This window comes from Protopterus annectens, chromosome 3.part1, assembly GCF_019279795.1.
Source record: "Protopterus annectens isolate FY-2018-M chromosome 3.part1, PAN1.0, whole genome shotgun sequence".
Classification (NCBI taxonomy): domain Eukaryota; kingdom Metazoa; phylum Chordata; order Ceratodontiformes; family Protopteridae; genus Protopterus; species Protopterus annectens.
Window position 1 is genome coordinate 387,470,345 of NC_056732.1, and position 19,482 is coordinate 387,489,826.

The 19,482-nt window shown below is 40.5% G+C and overlaps 1 protein-coding gene across 5 annotated transcripts in view; it reads left to right on the forward strand.

Annotated features, from left to right (window-relative positions):
- Positions 1–19,482, forward strand: part of OSBPL3 (oxysterol binding protein like 3) — a 2,414,360-nt gene that overhangs the window by 1,802,370 nt on the left and 592,508 nt on the right. For all 5 annotated transcript variants that reach the window (XM_044066857.1, XM_044066855.1, XM_044066859.1 and 2 more), the window contains one exon: positions 18,656–18,903. In XM_044066857.1, coding sequence (XP_043922792.1) covers positions 18,656–18,903 — 248 coding nt within the window. The remainder of the gene's footprint in view (positions 1–18,655; positions 18,904–19,482) is intronic.

The following is a 19,482-nucleotide window of genomic DNA, read 5'->3' on the forward strand; positions in this document are numbered from 1 at the left end:
GTTTTTTAAGCTTCTCCGCATTTTGTATCATTTTAATTCTATAATTTCATTCTTCCATTTATAGCCTGTTCCTGCTCTCCCTACTTCTATTCCATCCTATAGTTTCTCTAGACTGTTGTACATCTAACATTGAGAAACATTCCTTGATGGGGTCTGTCTGCTGGGTTTATGCTCTCCACCAGTTAGCATTTGGTTTCTTTTTATTCCGGAGATATGGCAATCCTTAGCATAGTGAGAATAAAGTACGTATCTCAGAAATATACTCTAGTTCCAAGGTTGTGTTATGTCGTATTCCCCTTACTGCAGCTACGGTAATCTTGGAGACAGCACATAAAAGTACTAAGAGTGGGAGCCCAGCCCTGCCTGGAAAAAAACTGTAACATCAATGGCTTTACATCTAGTTTTGAGATTTTTTTTTTTAAATTTTATTTTAGCAGCTACTTTATTTTTCAGGGCTGTAGGAACAATACATGTCTCACTAATGGTAGGGAGACATTACAGACCTGTGTGTGTGTGTGCTTTATTGCACATTGCCTAAGAGAAGCAGGCCTTTTGCCAAGTGTTTTAGGTACAGGCCAACACCTTTCCCATCCCTGAAATGAATTCCAGCATTCCACAGCACTGTTGACTTCCTTCCAAAAGTAAGAGGTCACTTAAAAATGCAGATAAATCATTGAAATCTTAGAACATTTAGGATAGTACCTATTTTTAAAAGGTGAATATATGATTTGTTGACTAGTTAGGTAATTTTGTCTGCCTGCAGACAGTATATTTATATGTACGTAAAACAAATGACCCTTTAGGCACAGCACAAACTTCTCTTTTTCAGGGCAGTGTCACACATGAGTACATAATTATATAGAAATTGTATTGTAAGTGTGTTAGGTTTTGTTAAGGTATGGAGTAGAATTGCATACATGGACATGCCCTCGTTTTCATGCTCCATTGAACACAGTTTTGCTGTTATAGTACTCTGCTCATCAGCAAAGAAAGAAACATGATATATTTCTACAGCATATGTAATTCATTTGCCTTTTTCATGATCCTGTTAACCGACTACTCATATCATCTCTCCCAGGATCCTTTTAATTTGGGAAGCACATTCCCATGACAGACTGAGAAGGACAGTGACTCAGCACGTGCCATGCCTTTTACAACCACTAGATTACACAAACAAAGAAAGGTGTGCTAAATGCTGCTCCTTCAGAGTTTTTACTGTGGATCATTAGAATTTATTTACAGCCTTCTCTTAGACATTGTACAAATCCACATTTCACTGACAATGATTTGTTAGGTGAAAATAAATACTGTACTCACCAGAAGCAGGCTTAGAATCACTTATGGACATCTTTGATTTGCTGTTGTTTAATTGCCTAAAGTTTTGGGGATTTGAGTTTCCATTGGCCTGCTCACATATTACCAGCTTGATAGAATTTCATTACTGGGACACCTTCTGATTGTCATTTTGTGCTACAGTTCTTTCTGTCCCAAACTGTTTGAAGTTCACTGCAGCAATCATTATCATAGATTTTTTTCTAATTGCAATCTGATAATATTTTTGACAACATTTTTAAAATTGCATACTAGTTATACATTTTACAGTATTCTTGGTCTTTGCAGTGCATTATCAGTTAATGCCACATGGCAGGGCTATCTATTGTTTATTTAGGGTGCTTTACACCCTGAAAAACTAAGCTAGAGCTCAGTAATTCTACCTTGCCCCATTCCCCACACATAATTTACTTTACAGCTGTTTCTTGTCACATGGTGTTACCAGGTGACTATTACTGGACACTCTTCCAGGTTGCCTTGTCTGCATCTTCTCATATTAAGTTAGCTACCTTCTTAAGTCAAATTCCAATAAAAATCCTTTATGCTCACCACTCTTCTATATCTATCCATTAAACAAGCACAGCCTCACAGCACACTTCATATCCTATTTTTCCTGTACATATTGTACTTCCTTACTAATGTGACAGCTCCTCTTTACTCCAGGCCAGTAACCAAGGAGGCCCAATCCTCACCACTGACACTGGTGAGAGGCAGTCACTAAAAACAGGAATGAATTTATACAGTATTTCAAGTGCAGCGCTCTGCAGCAAGCACAGTTTCCCCCAAGAGCACACAGGAGAACACTCTCCACTGGGACTGGACTTTCTGTCTCTCCAGATCTCAAACAAGACTCACTTTGGAGCATTGTGTCCCAGTTCCAAGTATCTGACACACACACTTGAATATCTGATTTCAAACACAAATGCTCACACTCTTACACACACACACACACACACACACACACACACACACACACACACACACATTGGGGAAAGGCTGGCACAGATTCACCAGCTGTGTCCCTCTCTCCAGACTATAAGGTAAATTGCTGCCACCCAGTCAATTACTGTAAGGCTCTTACAAAGAATAACCAATTAAGTGTGTCAAATTAATTCTAATGTAAATGCTAGAGTGTGACTGAAGCAGTAAGGCTTTCCAGAGTGGCCACAGTGTCTCTAAAATAAGCACCAGTACTTTGAGGTGGTGGTGCTGCGGTAGCGTTGTCGCCTCACAGTTAGACGTTGCCCGTTCGATTCTCAGTAAGAGCGTCTTCTGTGTGGCAACATACGTGAACAGGCATTCCTTCATTGAAGGTTGTGCGTTAGGCCTGGCAAGCCAGCACGTAAAACTCTACTGCCAATCATTAGCGGACCGGAGTTCCGCTGTGGCGACCCCTAACCGGGAAAAGCCGAAAGACACAAACAAAGACACAAACAAACTTTCAAGATGTTAAAAGTATTCACTAAAAGACCAACCACAATGAAAAGGTATAAAAATATTTAATAATGGATAATAAAATTAAAAAAAAACAGGAGAATACTTAATGTTCAGTTACTATAAAGGTCAGAGTTTTCAGTCACAGGAAATATAAAAGTAACACAGTTGGATAGAATCCCACAGATGCAGAAAAAATAATACTAAACTAATTTCACTGTACATTTCCTAACTGAACTAAAGAGAAACTGTCCCTTATTAATTCCCATAATATCGCAAGGCAAGATATACTACTGAGATGCTTACTTCCACAAGGAAGGCAAGATGAGATACTGCTCAGCAACTGTACTGACTCAACCACTGAACTCAACTACAACTGAACTGTGATAATTGACATAAATCTTTTATATCAGGTTCCAAAGAAAAACAGAAAACAAACAACAAACTGCTGCTGCCAGAGTTTCATCCTTCAGCTGGTTATAGAATGATATCACATCTAGTCAGCTGACTGTGGCACAGTACACATTCAGAGCTCTTATAAGATTCTGGTGTAGCATGTTTAATGTAAGCAGCTTTTACAAATACCTTTTTAATACAAGCATTTGTACAAATCAATGTGAGAGTTAAATGACACAAGACTGTCTCCAAATCTTCAGCCAGCCTTGCTGGCATATGCCACACATGCACTGTCCCACTTCTCCTGGTACAGCTGGCAATACCTCACAATGTCACAACTACTACTTCCATTCCAGCTGAGTCTCCAATGTCTCATTGAACCACTGTGCTACCTATTCAAGTTAAGACATTTAAACACTATACATTACCTGAAGCTCCCCTTATTCTTCATAAAGCTTCTCCTACATCCTCACAAATCATCATGCAGCCAACTTCCTTATAATCATACTTCCTCAACATTCCTACATATTTCTTCCCACAAAGCTCCTTCATGTAAACCACAATATGAAAATTGTTCTCTCGCTCTCTCTCTCTCTCTCTCTCTGTAACACCCTAAAATGTGCATCCAAGCCCAGGACCTTGCACAGGTACTACAGGACTCAGCAGTCCCTTAAACCTTCTCTGGGGCTGCACTCACTCCCTGAAAATCTCCCATATTAGCACTAGAAGTATTTAAGTGTTTATAATCGTCTCCCTCAGCTCCAATCCTGGCTCACACAACACTAAACTCCAATATAAATGTTCTGAAATTGTACTCCAATGATGTAATAGTTCCAGATTAGACCAAACACATAGAGGTGCAAATGATGCTACTGTAATTATCAAAAAAACACCTGTTACATCCTAACCATACAATAACTAACTAATATGAATATAGACTCCATCCTGATATCAGTAAGACTGGGCAGCCATACATGACTGTCATTATGTCCCAGCCCCCAACACATCCCAGTTGCCATAAAATAAATCCTCTCTTGGTTTGTAAACAATGCTTGCAGAGAACTAATACTATTAGGAGAGTTTAGTATAGACTGAAATCTAGTCTAAAATTCTGTAATGGAAACTCAGACCAAAATGTTTGGATAAACTCAGCTTCTATAAGTAACTATTAGGACTGACAACTATCAGGAGAAAGGTGTGTACTGTGCTGGAAACTAATCCAGAAAGCTTCTCCAGAGCTGCCATTCAGTCTGACACAGTGAGAAGCCATGCTTCCATTTACCATACTACAATGAGTCAAAACCTGCCCTACCCCACTACTACATTCAGTGCTACAACACTTCTGACGTAAATACATTTACCTCTGCTCAGAATCCCATTAATCTGCAGACACTATAATCCCTTTGGTCATTTAGAAGACAGCTGCACAATTTTTACACCACCATTTTCCTTACATCATAAGTAACATGGCCCATGACAGCACAAGAAGACAACATCAAAATAGTCTTTACTGTATCATCCCTTCCATCATTAACCTGAATAAGGAGAGAGAGCTTCCAGCCTCTCTTGGCAGCTCAGGAACTTTAGGCCTGTGAACTTTTTGGTCAGGAGCCTCTGTGATCATTCTAATTATTTGATATGTTTAGTGAGATACATCCCAAAAGGGACATTGTACTTGATAACTGGCCTGACCAATGTTAAGTATAAGGGGGAAGATTGCCACTTTAGACCTTGACGATGATATTCCTTTGACAAATAGCTTGGCTAAATAAAAGGATTTCCTGACAACCCTTGTTACATAATGATCAAAAGAGAAGGAGCTATTTACCAAGTACCTTGGTCCCTAACTATATTTCATTATGTAGAGGTGTGTTGCCTAGACAGTATGATGAGAGAAGGGATTGTCTACCAACATTGATGATAGTACACTTTTTAGCATTTACTCATGTCCATTTTTAGTACACCATGAATTTACAAGGGCAAGTTCATTCTGGAGGGTTTGGGTGTCATATGGTGACTTGACAACAACCCTCAGTTTACAGTAATCTGCAAATATTGTTAGCCAGAGGTCTTGGCTATCTGCTTGAAACTCGGAGTTACAAAAAGGAGAGATCCCAGCTTAGAGCTCTGAGAGATACAGCTGGTCACTTTCATACTTTTTTATGAGACTCCGGCATCTTGCAGTGTGTGGGTTCAAGTAAATGAGCAGATTTTTTTTTATGCTCTGTTTTTGTATACAACTAATTGTTACTTCCTTCTATTTTGCTGTATTCTTCTGTATACTTTTTCATGATTGTACTTAATTTTGGTGTTTTTTATTCTATAATGTTAGTTTGTATATCATTTGTTAATGGCTTGTTCTACTCAACATGGAGCTTTTCTCCCCGGGCCTCTACTGAAAATGGACATGCATCCAGCTAGACTAGCCCAGTCAACAAATGTAAAATAAATAAAATAAATAAAATTAAACAGACATGATCTTTTCTTCACAAACCCTAACTGTCGGTGGTCAAGTCTAACAAGAATTTTGATATCACAGTTTATGATGTCAGTTATTTTACATTCCATGGCTTTTTGCAGATTAAATTTATAAGGCTACTAGAACTATAATTACCTGAGTCAGTTGTAAGGCCACCTTTATGGAGAGGCATCATCATTGCTGTGTGCCATTCATCCGGGACAAAAAAGTAGCTAAACTTAAACAGTTTCAGGAGTACATCTGCAAGAACATGTTTTACACTATTAATTAAGTAACCGCATATATTGTCATGTCCTGTGGAGGAAGTATTTTTTGTCTTGGTTAACACTTTCAGTAAATGATCTGTAAAGGTATATGGGAAAGTAAGGGATTCATATATTTCAGAGCTTTGAATTGTAGTCTCAGAGTGAAGTTGGCACTAAATTTGTTCAGAAAGGTATTGGCAAAACCGTTTGGATCAGAGAAGGAGGCCCCATTAAGAAGATGTCCTTCCATATCACTGTTGCAGTATTTTTACAGTAGTGATCCCCTGCCTTGGGCAGCCTGATGTCTGGCCAGTATACTAAAGCTTATAGGTTGTAATGAGGGTATGCCTTACATCACATGTATGGTCCCCATGCATGGCATAGGGCATAAAGGTGACATCCAGATGTACCATCCTCAGAATTTCTTTGCCTTCAGTCTGAATGCCCTCTTCGATCATCGGTCTGAATGCTAGTTTGTCTGCTGGTTACCAAACCACTTTCAGATAAGTGCCCCGTTGTTTTTTTTTTTTTTTTTTTTTGCCTTGTTCTGGTTGTTTGTCATCCAGAAAGGGGAAATGCCTGTGCAGGAGTCAAATTCCCCAGAAAGATCATCATAAGCAGTGTTTGTTCTGTGTATGTGCTTCCAACGACCATACATCTTGTGAGATTTGCCAAGCTTTCATCCTTAAGATGCTGTGTAGTCAGCTTTCTTCCTTAGCTTTTACTTAGAAAACCAAAGACTTAAACTGTTGGCTAAAAACACCATGGAAGGGTCTTCCTGGCCTGAGGGTCAGCCATCAGGAAAGAAAAAGACCAAGAAAGCTCAGTCAGATTCTTCAGCTGTACTGCCTCCACTAGATGTCTCTCTTGAGACTAGTGAAAGCCCAGAGGATCGTCAGGTTTCCCTGTCTGATTCCTCTGCACTGACCACTTCGGAAGACAGCATGGATCCAATTTCATCCATATCAATGGAGGCTTTGCAGACATCTGCCTTGGATGTACAGGGGGAACCGTAGCTGATAATTACTGAAGGGCCTAAGGGCATTCCCCAGATATTAGAGAGGGAAGAGGTTCCATCTACAATAATAAGAGTGTCGTCAGAGCCTTCAAAGATGTTTAAAGCTGACGTCCCTCTCAAAAAGAAGCAGAAAACTAAACACATTTCTTCTATTCCTAAAGATCCTCAGAGTGAATGGCAAAGCTTCACTCAAGGCCTGTTTAATGCCATTATGACTCTAAAGCCACCAGTGGGTGTTTCTGTTCCTGCTCCTCCTTGGTCTTCCACCCCTCTTAAGAGTCCTAGGGAGCAGGATTCCTCTAATAATGATGCAGATTCTGATGAAGAGTCCCTCACTTATTCTTCTCAGATTTCTTCGACCCTAGATTATGGTTCTGAGGAAGAAGAGTTTAGCCATCCTTATTCTCCTTTTGAGGAGATTTCTTTTGGTGACACTATTTCCAGAATAATGGAGTTTTTCACCTGGGACTGTGCTCAGGTGTCTGATGTTCAGAAGAGATACTATGAGCTTCTGCAAATGGAGTCTCCTAGGCCCTCTGCTGTTCCTTCTGTTCTTGCTGGACACATTTTCCACTGCTTCTCAGGCTCCTCATTCCCAATCCTTGCTCCCAAAAAACCTTATAAGATTTATAAAGTGCCTGATGACTGCAAGTTTCTTTATAAGTGCCCCTCAGCTGACCCTTCTGTGATATCAGTTGCCTCCGATAAGCCCTCCAAATTTTTGCCTTCTACTAAGTTGCTTCCCCCTGATAAGGGCAGCAGAACCATGGAGAGGCTAGGTAAGAAGGTGTATACTTAGCTACCCCAGCCTTTAGAGCTGTGAACTATCAGGCACATATGACCAGGTGTGTTTTGGCTTTTCTCTCTCAGGCCTGTCTGGTTATTTTAGATCTTCCTGATTCTGAGGGGAAGGCCTCTGCTCTTTTCTTGCTAGGGACATCTTCCCAAGTTGCTCGCCATTCATTAAATGCAGCTATGATGCCATTGATGCTTCATCTAGTGCTGTTGCTCTTGGTTCTGTTTTTAGGAGGTATTCATGGCGCAGACTTCAACCTTTGCCTGATGATTTCAAGGCTAAACTGACAGATGCTCCCCTGGATAATAAGCATTTGATTGTTGCTGCTGCTGCAGTTATTTAACTTCCAACAAGAAAAGGGTAAGACCTTACAAGATTTGAAAAATATTTTTGTTTCACCTGTTCCCAAATTTCAAAGGAATTACCCTAACAAGCCTGCCTTTGTTCGTGGACAGTCTCACCCTCCCCCAAAAGGTAAAAAGGGTGGTACCAAGGCTCCCCCTGCTAAGGCAACCCAAACTCTTCCTACTCAGAAACATCCTTTTCCTGACAATCCAGGTGCTGCCTGACTATCCTGTTCTTAGTCACATTTTTCTTTCTCTGTGTCTTTCCCTGTCCCTTCCTGTTTGGTTAAAGGTCACCCAAGACTCTTTTGGGTTCTTTCAATAATTCGTAAGGGTCATCACATGGTTTGGAAATCTCTTCCCTCCTGGGGAGCAACTGCCCTTTTTTCAGAGGTGAGTTATGGACTGCTGGTTCAAGGAACAATTCAAGAAGTTGCAACTTTTCAGAGGGGAAGGGGTTTTACTCCAGAATGTTCTTGGTCCCCAGGAAAGAAGGCACCTGGAGACCCATGCTGTGTCTTTCTAAACTAAACACCTTTTTGAAGGTCTGTTCCTTCTGGATGCTATATCTTCAAACCTTGTTTCCTCTGCTACTGCCTCAGGCTTTTCTAGTTTCCCTGGATTTCAAGGATGCTTATCTACACATTCCTGTTCATCACTTTTTCAAGATGTTTTTGTTTCTCTGTTGCATCCTGGCATTTTCAGTTCTCTGCTTTGCCGTTTGGCCTCTCTGCTGCCCTAAGGAACTTCACCAAATGCTTCAGTCCTGTGATCGCTTTCTGCAGGTTGAAAGGTACAGGTCTTTCCTTGCCAAGATTACCTGCTCATTTAGGCGTCCACTCCAGAGATTTTACTTTGGCATCTACATTTTGCTGTTTCTCTCCTGAAAAGCCTGGGTTTTACTGTAAATTTACAAAATTCATTCCTGGCCCCTTCTCAGAAACATATTTTTCTGGGGTGCTGGCCCCAGATTGTTCCAATGCTGACATTCCTGCCTCCTCTCAAGGCTTTAACTCCAATTGCCTTCTTTCAGTCCCTTCTTCCACTGGCTTCCATTACAGCCAAGGAGTTTCTGTGGGGTCTGAGTTACATGACTTCTGCCATTCCTATGCTTTTTCTGGCCAAGCTCCACATGAGAAAGGTCCAGTGGCTTATAAAATTAGTTTGGCTTCTACATTGTCATCCTTTACAATTTTAGTCCCTCTTCTTCCATGCCTCCAGCTGGAAATTCAGTGGTGGATTCATCAGTTGTCCTTCAACCCAGGGCTTCCTTTTCAACCTCCAATCCCCTCTCAGTTGTTCTTCAACCCAGGGCTTCCTCTTCAACGTCCTATCCCCTCTCAGGAACTCTTCATAGATGTCTTGGATGTGGAATGGGGTGCCTCCTTTGGTGTTCTGAAAGTACAGGGCTTTGATCCCTTTCACAAAAGAAAGATCACATCAGTGTCAAAGAAGTGAGAGCTCTTCTTGTGGCTCTTCAGGCTTTTCATTCTCTTTTCCTTCCAGGGCCTTTCAAGATTCTCCCAGACAGTTCCTCAGTGATGTGGTATATCAACAGTCAAGGGGGACAAGGTGTTATTTCCTGTGCAGATTAGCTGTTCAGGTTTGGGATCTAGCCTTCCAGTATCAGGTGACCCATCAGGCAGTTTACATTCTCTCGGATCAGAATATAGTGGCAGATTCTCTGAGCTGTTCTATAACATAATCCCTCAAGGGGATGCTTCGCTAGGTTGTGTTTCTGGAAACTGTCCACCAGTGTGGTACTCCTCAAGTGGATCTCTTTTCCTGTCCTCTAAACAGACAACTTCCTCTATTTTGTGCTAGAGTCCCATGTCCTCTGGCTTGGAAAGTGGACATGCACACGTTTTCTTGGAAGGAGATGTTTTTATGCCTTCCCTTTCCTTCCTCTTATTCTGAAGGTCCTGTTCAAGATAAAACAGGATGCTCCCAAAATTTTGTGGCTACTCCCTTTTGGCCCAGATAGCACTGATTCCCTCTTCTTCTGCATTTAGCCAAGGGCAATAATCAGAAGTTAATCATCAGAAGTTACCTCAGAGGGTGGACCTACTCATACAAGACAAGGGGTCTCTAATCCATCCCCACCTGTCCACTCTTCAATTGACATTGTGCTTCAGGTCCTGCAAGAGGCCAGGAAATCCATTACTTGAAAATCTTTATTTGTCCAAATGGAAGAGATTTCCTCTTTGGTGTCTTTCTTGTAACCTGAATCTACTTACTGTAGATGTTCCTTTGTTTTTTTCTTATTTGTGTGAATTACTGAATGCTGGTTTAGCATATTCTTCTGTTAAGATCCACCTTTCAGCTCTCTCTGCTTGTCTGCCTTTGACTCCCCTTTGGCTTCTAGATTTGAGGCCAAACAGCTTCTTAAAGGTCCTTTCTTCCTGGCACCTTAATTTTGTTAGAAAAATTGACACAGGCTTCTTGTAATCCTGCTGTTTCAGCTTCCTTACAGCATTGTTCTTGGAAGACTGTTCTTTGTTTGGCCCAAACATCTGCGAGAAGTGTGTTTGAGCTGCAAGCCCTAATAACTGTTCCTCCTTTTTTTAGTTTTTCATAAGGACAGGGTGCATCTTCCAACTAATCCTTCTTATATGCCCTAGTCGGTTAATAAGTTGTCTCTTAATCAGTCTATTCATTTGCCCACTTTTTCTCCATTCGCTGCACTCTGCTAGTAAGAAGGTTCATAGGTAAGTACTAGGCTATCTGCCTAAGGGCATCTATAAGCCTAGCCAGAATGTGTTGGCTTTTGCCACCCTGTTAGATTAGTTCCCTGTGCCTCTGTCCAGCAGAGCCATTAGTTCCCTGTGCCTCTGTCCAGAATAGCCACTGCAGTGATCCCTGGGGTAAATTTTCTGTTTCCCATCCACTAGTCAAGGTTGCTGTTGAAGAGTGTTAGTGAGGGGCTCTGCCTAATGCAGATTAAAATCCTGTTCCAAAGCATGGGGAGTCTCTGGGACAGGAATCTATCCCTCCAGTGCATCCTATTTATCATTGTGGTGATGTTTAGATCCCTAGCGTGTGGCTCTTGGGGATTTGTTTTTATTTTTAGGTGGAGCATGTCCATCAATTCTGGGTTGGACATGGCCTTGTATGTCAGACAGAGATCACCTCTGAGTAAGCGGTATGCAACCGAGTACAGCTGGAGTTTCTTCGGTCGTGGTGCATAGGGCATCTGTTTGAGGCTAGTAATCCTCTTGGTGAGGTATTTCTGTGGTCTTTCCAGCTGTTGCAGGTGTCTTATAAGGTACATCCCAAATGGGGCATTGTATTCTATGATGGGTCTGATGAGTGATGAGTAGAGGGGCAGAATAACCTCTCTTGTTCTAGATGCAAACCCTTTTGTGATTAGGTGGACCACATAGAAGGATTTTCTAACCACCTTGGCAATATGATTATCAAAGGAGAGATTACTATCCAGTTGGGTCCCGAGATCCCTTATTACATTTTCTGTATTTAGGGGACTACCACGTATGTGGTAGTTCGCAGGTACTTTGTTTTTTCCAAAGGGGATGACTATGCACTTTTTGGCATTTAGCTTGAGGCCATGATTTTGAAACCAGGTATCCGTCTCAGTGAGACCCTTCTGGAGGATGTCTGTATCAGCCGGAGAGTCAGTTATGGCCCCCAATTTGCAGTCGTCTGTGAACTTGGTCAGCCATAGTCCTCCTGTGCTTGCGTGTACCTCTGAGAAGTATATACCAAACAGGAGGGGTCCCAGGACTGAGCCCTGGGGATGCCACTTGTAACCGGTTTAGAGTCGGACCTAGAGCCTGCAACTCTCACTGTCTGGGTTCTGTCTGTGAGCCAATTGGCAACCCATCTCGTGACATAGGGGTTTATGTTTAGGCTGATGAGCTTGTCTATAATACCAGAATGGGGAATGGTGTTGAAAGCCTTTGCAAGGTCTAGGTAGGCTGTGTGGACCTCCTTTCCCTCATCTAAAGCCTTGGGAACTGTTTCAAAGAAGTTCACCTGGTTTAGGAGGCATGATCTGCCCTTAACAAAGCCAAACTGGGTAGGGTCCAATGTTTGGAGGTTCCCAATGTCTCTGTTAATGAGTTCCATGATGATGTGCTCCATAGCCTTGTAGACCAGGCTATTCAGGCTTATAGGCAGATAGTTCCCAGGGTCTGTTGTGACTCCACTTTTGTGGAGTGGGATAACTGTTGCTGTGTGCCACTCTATGGGTACGTAGCCTGTAGAGAGGCTGAGTTTGAACAGTGTGTTTAGGTTAGGGGTTAGTTCATTTTGGAGCTCTTGTAAGACGCAGCCTGGGACACCGCTTGGTCCCATTGAAGCTGTTTTTGGCTTTTTGCAAACCTTGGATTTGCATAGACAACTCAGATATTATTTGGATAAGACTAAAGCTTTTTGTAAATATGAACAGCCTTTTGTTTATTTTCTTCCTAGGTCTTTAGGTATGGCTGTTTTTAAGCAAACCATTTCTTCTTGGATATGAAATGCCATTTCTTTTTGCTATTCTTCTTATGGGAAGCCCCTTCCTTTGTCTGTTAAGACTCATTCTACCAGGGCTGTAGCTTCTTCTGGTGCTTTTTTCAAGGGTTTGGATATGAATTCTATTCTTGAGGCAGCTACCTGGACTTAGCACGATAAGTTGGATGTGATTTCTAGGGCCAGAGCTGGTTTTGCCAGGGCCATTCTCCAATGCTTCCTAGAGGGCTCTGCTGGCCCTTCCTCCTCCCCCCTATCTTCTTCCTGAGTTGTTGTAGTCTCCCTATTTTAAAAAATACTGCAACCGTGATATGGAAGGTCATAGTACAGTTATGTAAAATCTTAACGTAAAAGTAGATGTCCATCTCCTCACTGTTGCAGTATTTGCTCCATCCCTCCTCCCCTGGTCTTTTTTCCTTCTGGATATGCCCTGTTACCTGATAATATCCTTAGGTTGTTGTTCCTGCTGGGGCTTTTCAGTTCTGAGGATGGTACATCCGGATGTCATTGTTATGCCCTATGCCAGGTGTGGGGAGCATATGTGTGATGTACAGTGTACCTTTTACAACCTAAAGACTTTGGTATACTGGCCAGATTGCAAAATAAAAACAAATGAGGGCCAAAAGCCCAGGAGTAGACTTTATTGCAAAAAATAAGTGCTTTCATCTCAAATCACTCATGAGATTTCATGAGATAGAAATCACTTAAAATATACCCATTTAAATAGAAAAATCAAGTCACATGACAGACCAAATTAATATCAAAATATAAAAGTATAAAACGTCATTCATGAGGCAAATCAATCCATAAAAACATAAAAAACACGAGAACCTCGATAATCTATACAATATCCATAATTTCAATATACATATGATATTATCAAGTTCGTATCGTATTTAAAATCAGATTTGTACTAGCCAATCGTATGAACCCTCTGTAAAAAACAGCCAACCAAATGATCAATATTTTACACCAATAGATTACCTATTTCCTGATTTTAGGCTCAAAAGGCAGCCAATAGAGGCCACCTCATTAAGACCAGGCCAGCCCACTGCATTAAAAGCCAAGATCCAATAAAGTTCACGTTTGTCTAAGTGTAATGCCCAAGCACCACCCCTAACATTCGGTTGTTTGTATTTTTCACATTTCTGAGTTTATACTGGCCGGATGTCAGGCTACCGTAGGCATGGATCCCTAGTGCAAGGAACACTGCAGCAGTGAAGAGAAGGGCAGCTGCTGTTATAGTCACATTTTACACAAATGTACTTTCCAAGTAATGAACGGTATTGGCCAGTCTAAGTGCGTGGGCTCCTGTAACTGACCTGATTGTGTTCTTCAGCATTTTTGTAATGCTTTTATATGTTCATAGCTAAGTATTAGGCTAGCTGCTTCTATTTTAAGCATAGATGATTTCTCTTTTTGTGCACAAATTAACCTATCTCATTTGGTTAGAGATTGGCCTTACCCATCCCATGGTTGATAATTATATAATTATAATTGCCCCTAATGAGAATAACTGGGATCATACCATAGATAATTTTAGGGGACCCATGCATGGGATAAAGCATTTAGGAGCTGCCTTTGTTCATTAGTAGAACAGGAGACAGTCCTGAGGTAAACTTTCGATTTTCTATTCATATACCCAAGATGCACCTGAATATTGACAGGGATGAGCTTTGTTTTATGTGCATGACGAGTCTTTTACAGAACAGCGGTATCCTCTGCGAGATATGCCTGTCCCACCAAACCATTCTGGTGATGTTGCAGAAGGGGTTTAGTTCCCTAGATCGAGTATTTCTGTTGCCATCTGGTTTGCTGATGGTGCAGTAAATCCATCAGTTTTAGGTTGGATGATGCCGTGTATGCCAAACATAGGTCACCTCTAGCAGTCTGTTGGATACTTATTATAGTGACAGGGCTTTGAGTTGGCCCATGTAGGACATGTTGTTTAGGCCTTGTATTCTGTTAGTAAGGTATCTCTGTTGGTGTTTCAGTTGTTGCATGTGTCTGGACAGATGAATTCCAAAGGGGAGTATTATATTCAATGATTGACCTAATGTGGGCTTAGTAAAGGGGGGCAAAGACATCACTAGATCTAGACACAATCCCTTTGTTTATAAGTTGTTCACAATTTAAGTACTTTCTTACAACAATGGATATATGTTGGTCAACAGTTAGCTCACTGTCCACATAGGTTCCCAAATTCTGAACAACTAGGTCAACTTAGGGACATATTGCAAATGTGGTATTTTCCTAGGGTAGATGACTTCCCAAAGGATAAAATAATGCATTTTTGGTATTTAATTTTAGTCCATGATTTTGGCACCAGTTATTTATTGGGGGCAAACCTTCCTACAGGATGGCTAAGTCATTTTGAGCTTCATTGACTGCTCCAAGCTAGCAGTCATCTGTAATCTTAAACAGCCACAGCCCTTTTGTGATTGGTTTTACTTCAGAAAAGTAGATGCCCCAGCACTGAGCCGTTGGGACTACACCTGTGACTGGTCTCTCTGAGCGGGTAACTTCCCCATTTTGATTTCCTATCTGTGAGCCAGATGGCAATCCAGCAGAAGATATATGGGTTTATTCCCAGTTTGTTTAGCTTATGCCTGAGTAGGGAATTGTTTCAAAAGCTTTGGCTAGGTCGAGGTATGCAGTGTGTAACATTTTGCCTTCATTCATCGTTTTAATGACCTTTTCAAAAAATCCACCAGGTTGGGAAAGTATGACCTGCCCCTGACAAATCAAAACTGAGACAAGTCCAGTGTTTGGAGGTTCTCTGTGCCTGATTTATTAGTTTCTTTAGTTTTGATATTATGTATGAAAAAATGGCTTTTGGAGCTATTAAATAATTAAGGAGTTTCTTTTTTTTTTTTATGTGTTTTGTTTATGGTGGTGGACAACAAGTTTGTTTTTTATCTTGAATTTCCCATGATATTTGGCTCTGGTTGGTACTGCTAGCTCTTTGCATTTTTATTAATGGGTATAGTATCCATTAGTGAATCTTTCTGCTGTATGAAGTTATGGAGAGGTGCAAGAGACTTCACATAGATTGAGGCTAGTAAGTTTATTGTCCTTAATTTCAGTGGGGTCTCCTATAGGATTTTTTGGGATGTTTATGGTTCTTAAAGTCAGTGGGGTTTAATGGAAAAAGCTGCAAGGTTATGGTCAGACTTCACTGGGGAAAGAGATACCAGAGGAAAAGTACAATAGGCAGTCTTATTTGTAAGAATCAGATCAAGAATATTGTGCTGTCTAAAAGGTTTATTAGCCAGCTACTCAAGGGAATTTTTGTTTATTAAGTCTAGGAATTTTTGTGCATATCCTACATTAAGGAGGTTTAGGTGTCCCAGTTTATTGAAGGGTAAAACCAAATGTGAAAGTGTGTAAGGAAACAACTGATAAATAAGTCCAAAATCCAAACTCACCAGTTGCGAATGTCGTGGATGAGCAGTGGAAATGGTACAAGGAGTAAGAAGATTGGCCACACAGAAAAATGTGGAAGCTGTAACTACTGTCATTATATTTTAGAGAAGGAAAGCATTATATTGGATAATGTTAATAGAACCGAAGTTAGATTTAGAAAAGGAAATTGTAACACTAGACATTTGGTCTATTTGGCAAAGTGTATGCTTTGCTCAGGATACTATATTGGAAGGACCGACAGATTTTTTTAAGAATAGAATATATGACCATCAAGACAATATTAGAAAAAAGGATTTAAACAATGCTTTATACAGACACATAGAGAAAGAAGGGAATGATCATTTTTTTAAGTTTGCTATTTTGGAACAGGTTTTTGACAATCCGAGGGGAGGGAACATCAAAAGTGTGCTGGGGGAGAAAGGTAATTATTCATATATTCATTTTTTAATGAATTACATTAGTAAATGTTTTAATTGGTACTATGTACCTTTAAACAATTTGACACTTTGTATTGGCTGAAATTTTTGTCTCCAATTTTTAGATTTATATATAGGGGCTGATCACCGGCTTTAGGTATTCTGATGAAGTCAACGTGTGATGTTGATGAAATCGCTTAATCCTTCTTTTTAATAAACTTGCCATGAGAGAACCTTGACTTGTTTTTTGTGGATCCACGATATTCGCAACTGGTGTGTTTGGATTTTGGATTTATTTCTTTATTGAAGGGTAGGCAAAGTCATCCAAAACTAGGAATTATTTTTTTTTTTTTTTTTTTTTTTGCTAGTAGGGAGATCATTAGGGAGATCATTTGGAACACTGAGAGATGGTCATCTGGGAACAAAGAAGGTGTGCTGTAAAAAGCTATTAGTTAATCATTAATTCTATACAGAGTGATTTCTAGTTCATGGAGTTCAGTTTGTGAATCCCTAAGGATCTGCGTAGAAATAATATGTTCAATGACAAATATGAAGACTCCCCCACAGTTGTCTGAAAGGCTGAGGAGGACAATCTTGTATTATTCATTGGATTTACTGGAGTGCTAAAGATGTGGAAAGCTTGATTAACAAAGGCTTGTGGAAACACATGCCTGCTTCTAGCTCAGTGTCTTGTTTTAGTTGCTCCTTGATATCATTCAACACGCTGTGTGGTTTAGCAAACGCACCAACCAGAACTGCCATTACTGCCACTTCTGCTGTTAATGACAGAGGAAAGCATTACCAAAAATAGAAGTCCATAACACACTCACATAGATGATTAGAAGACTGCTGCCTGTTTGTATCCTTCTTAGCTAATGGTGAGGCCTTGGCTACTAAGAAACTTTTTCTGTACTTAATACCATTGCTGCTCAGGAGCACTACTGCTTCCCTGTTGCTTCTTCTGACAGTAGTGCAAGGACTTTTAGACAGGAAAATATTTTTTTGTTTGCTTTTTTTTTTGTTTGTGTCCCCATCTCCTCAGTGAACATCAAGCCTAGGTTGTTCCCCCCAGGGACAAGAACCTTCCAGTTCATTCATCCACATGGGAGGCAAGAGTTGGATCCTGAGAGTGGTGCTGCCATCCTCTGAGAGAGTGAGGAGTTTTTGTATCTGTTTCTAATCACTGCTTCCTGGCGGCTTCTGTACTAGAAAGTGCATGTGTGGTGCTGTACATGTCAGTGTCCCCACACACGCTAAGCGTACTGACTAAGCAGCACATGGATTGCAGCTAGTGCATGCCAGACACCTTGCTTTAGGTGATACACCTACAAGCCTGCAGGTGTCACCAGTGTAATGAAGCAAGCCACCATCCTTCCCCAGAAATGGCAAGCCAGCATCAGCTCTCCCATCCACCTCATGTCTGGGCCTTCCAGCACATGTCCCACTAATAAAACACAAGTCAACTGGGATGGAGTCAGGACTTTGTATATGCATACTGCAGAGCTGGGGGTCAGAATCTCCAGAATGTTCTGAAAGATATGCTCAGTATAGAATACCAAGATATTTGGGCTTTACCTATAGCCTGGAGCAGTACTAGTCTACAACATAACTAAGAGTAAGAACTACACATACGTGTCTGTTTACCTGGCACTGCATTGTCTGTCCTTAAATATATTACAGTATTTGAATGATGACCTCAGCGGCCCTCCAAGCTGTGGTTTATGCTTGTTCTACAGTTCCGATTAATGGTTCTTTATTACAGACAGTGCAACAGATTCTTTCCTTTTAAGTGGACTGATGCACTGGATCCACCAAGAAAAAAAAATTTGTTCACGCTAATTACAAGTGTACATTCCATTTAATATGAACCTTTACACACTGAAAGGTATTGCTTCTTTGTAATTACAAGTTATCTCATTTTTCTCTTTCTCTTTCATTTTTTCATTCAGAAAGTTGTTGTATTTTTTGCAAGTTATCATTCACTCCTTTTATATGGTTTTGAAACAATTTTATCTATTACAAAATATATTCAGACAGCATTCTTGTGGAGATTGGTGCTGAGTTACCATGTGGGAATTCAACTAAGTCATGGACAGAATGAGTGGCCAGTCTTTATTAACAGATATTTGCTTTTACATTGATCAAACATCTGTTCATATAACAACCATAAATGTTATTTTTTCAGGATGCTTGTGTCACAGTGCCTGATTAAAAATGTATTCATGTAGCAATACATGTTCAATTTTCATGACCAATGAATGATAATACTTAATTTTATTGTGCATTGGTATTTCAGGATGTGCTGAAAATGGAATGGTAGTCTATGAAGGAAGGAGGGCATGTTTACCTGCTCCAAGCCCAAATACAAGTAACATCAGCCTCTGGAATATTCTGAGGAATAATATTGGAAAAGATCTTTCTAAAGTTGCCATGCCCGTTCAGCTGAATGAACCACTCAATACACTACAGCGACTCTGTGAAGAACTGGAATATAGTGAGCTGCTGGACAAAGCTGCACAGACTTCAGATCCATTCGAAAGGATGGTAGTATTTACATTCTACTGTCATTTATTTTTCCTCGTAATTAGACTTGCTAAGAATATGAATGTTAGCTACTTGGTTTAAGTTTTCATCATTCACCCTGTGCAATTGCCTTATATACTTGAGGCATTTGGACCAAGTGGGAGACAGAAAAAAAGTGAAGGCCTCTGCCAAAGTAAGAATTGGATCTGCTTGTTTTGCCAAAATGAATGACCACAGTAGGCTACCTTGTCAGAGGTTTCCAATTGTTTTAATTCATTGTTTCCTGATGTGTTTTGTTTATAGTTTCACATTGCTTTATTCACTCTTCTTTTCCCAGTTCATTTTAATTTTGTTTTTGAAAAAAACAACATTAGCATACACTGACACAGTCCAGTGCTGACTATGAATTATTTGGGATAAAAATCATTGCCTTCAAATCAGAGGTTTTGATTTTGTCCAGACAAAAAAAAAATTTCTTTCTGATGGTGATGGGGGAGTAGCTGCCTCTGATGAAGAGGAGGAGTTTAAGTACAAGTAAGTATAACCCTCCCATAGGCACTTTCCTACTTACACAAGTACACATTCAAGCACAAACACACA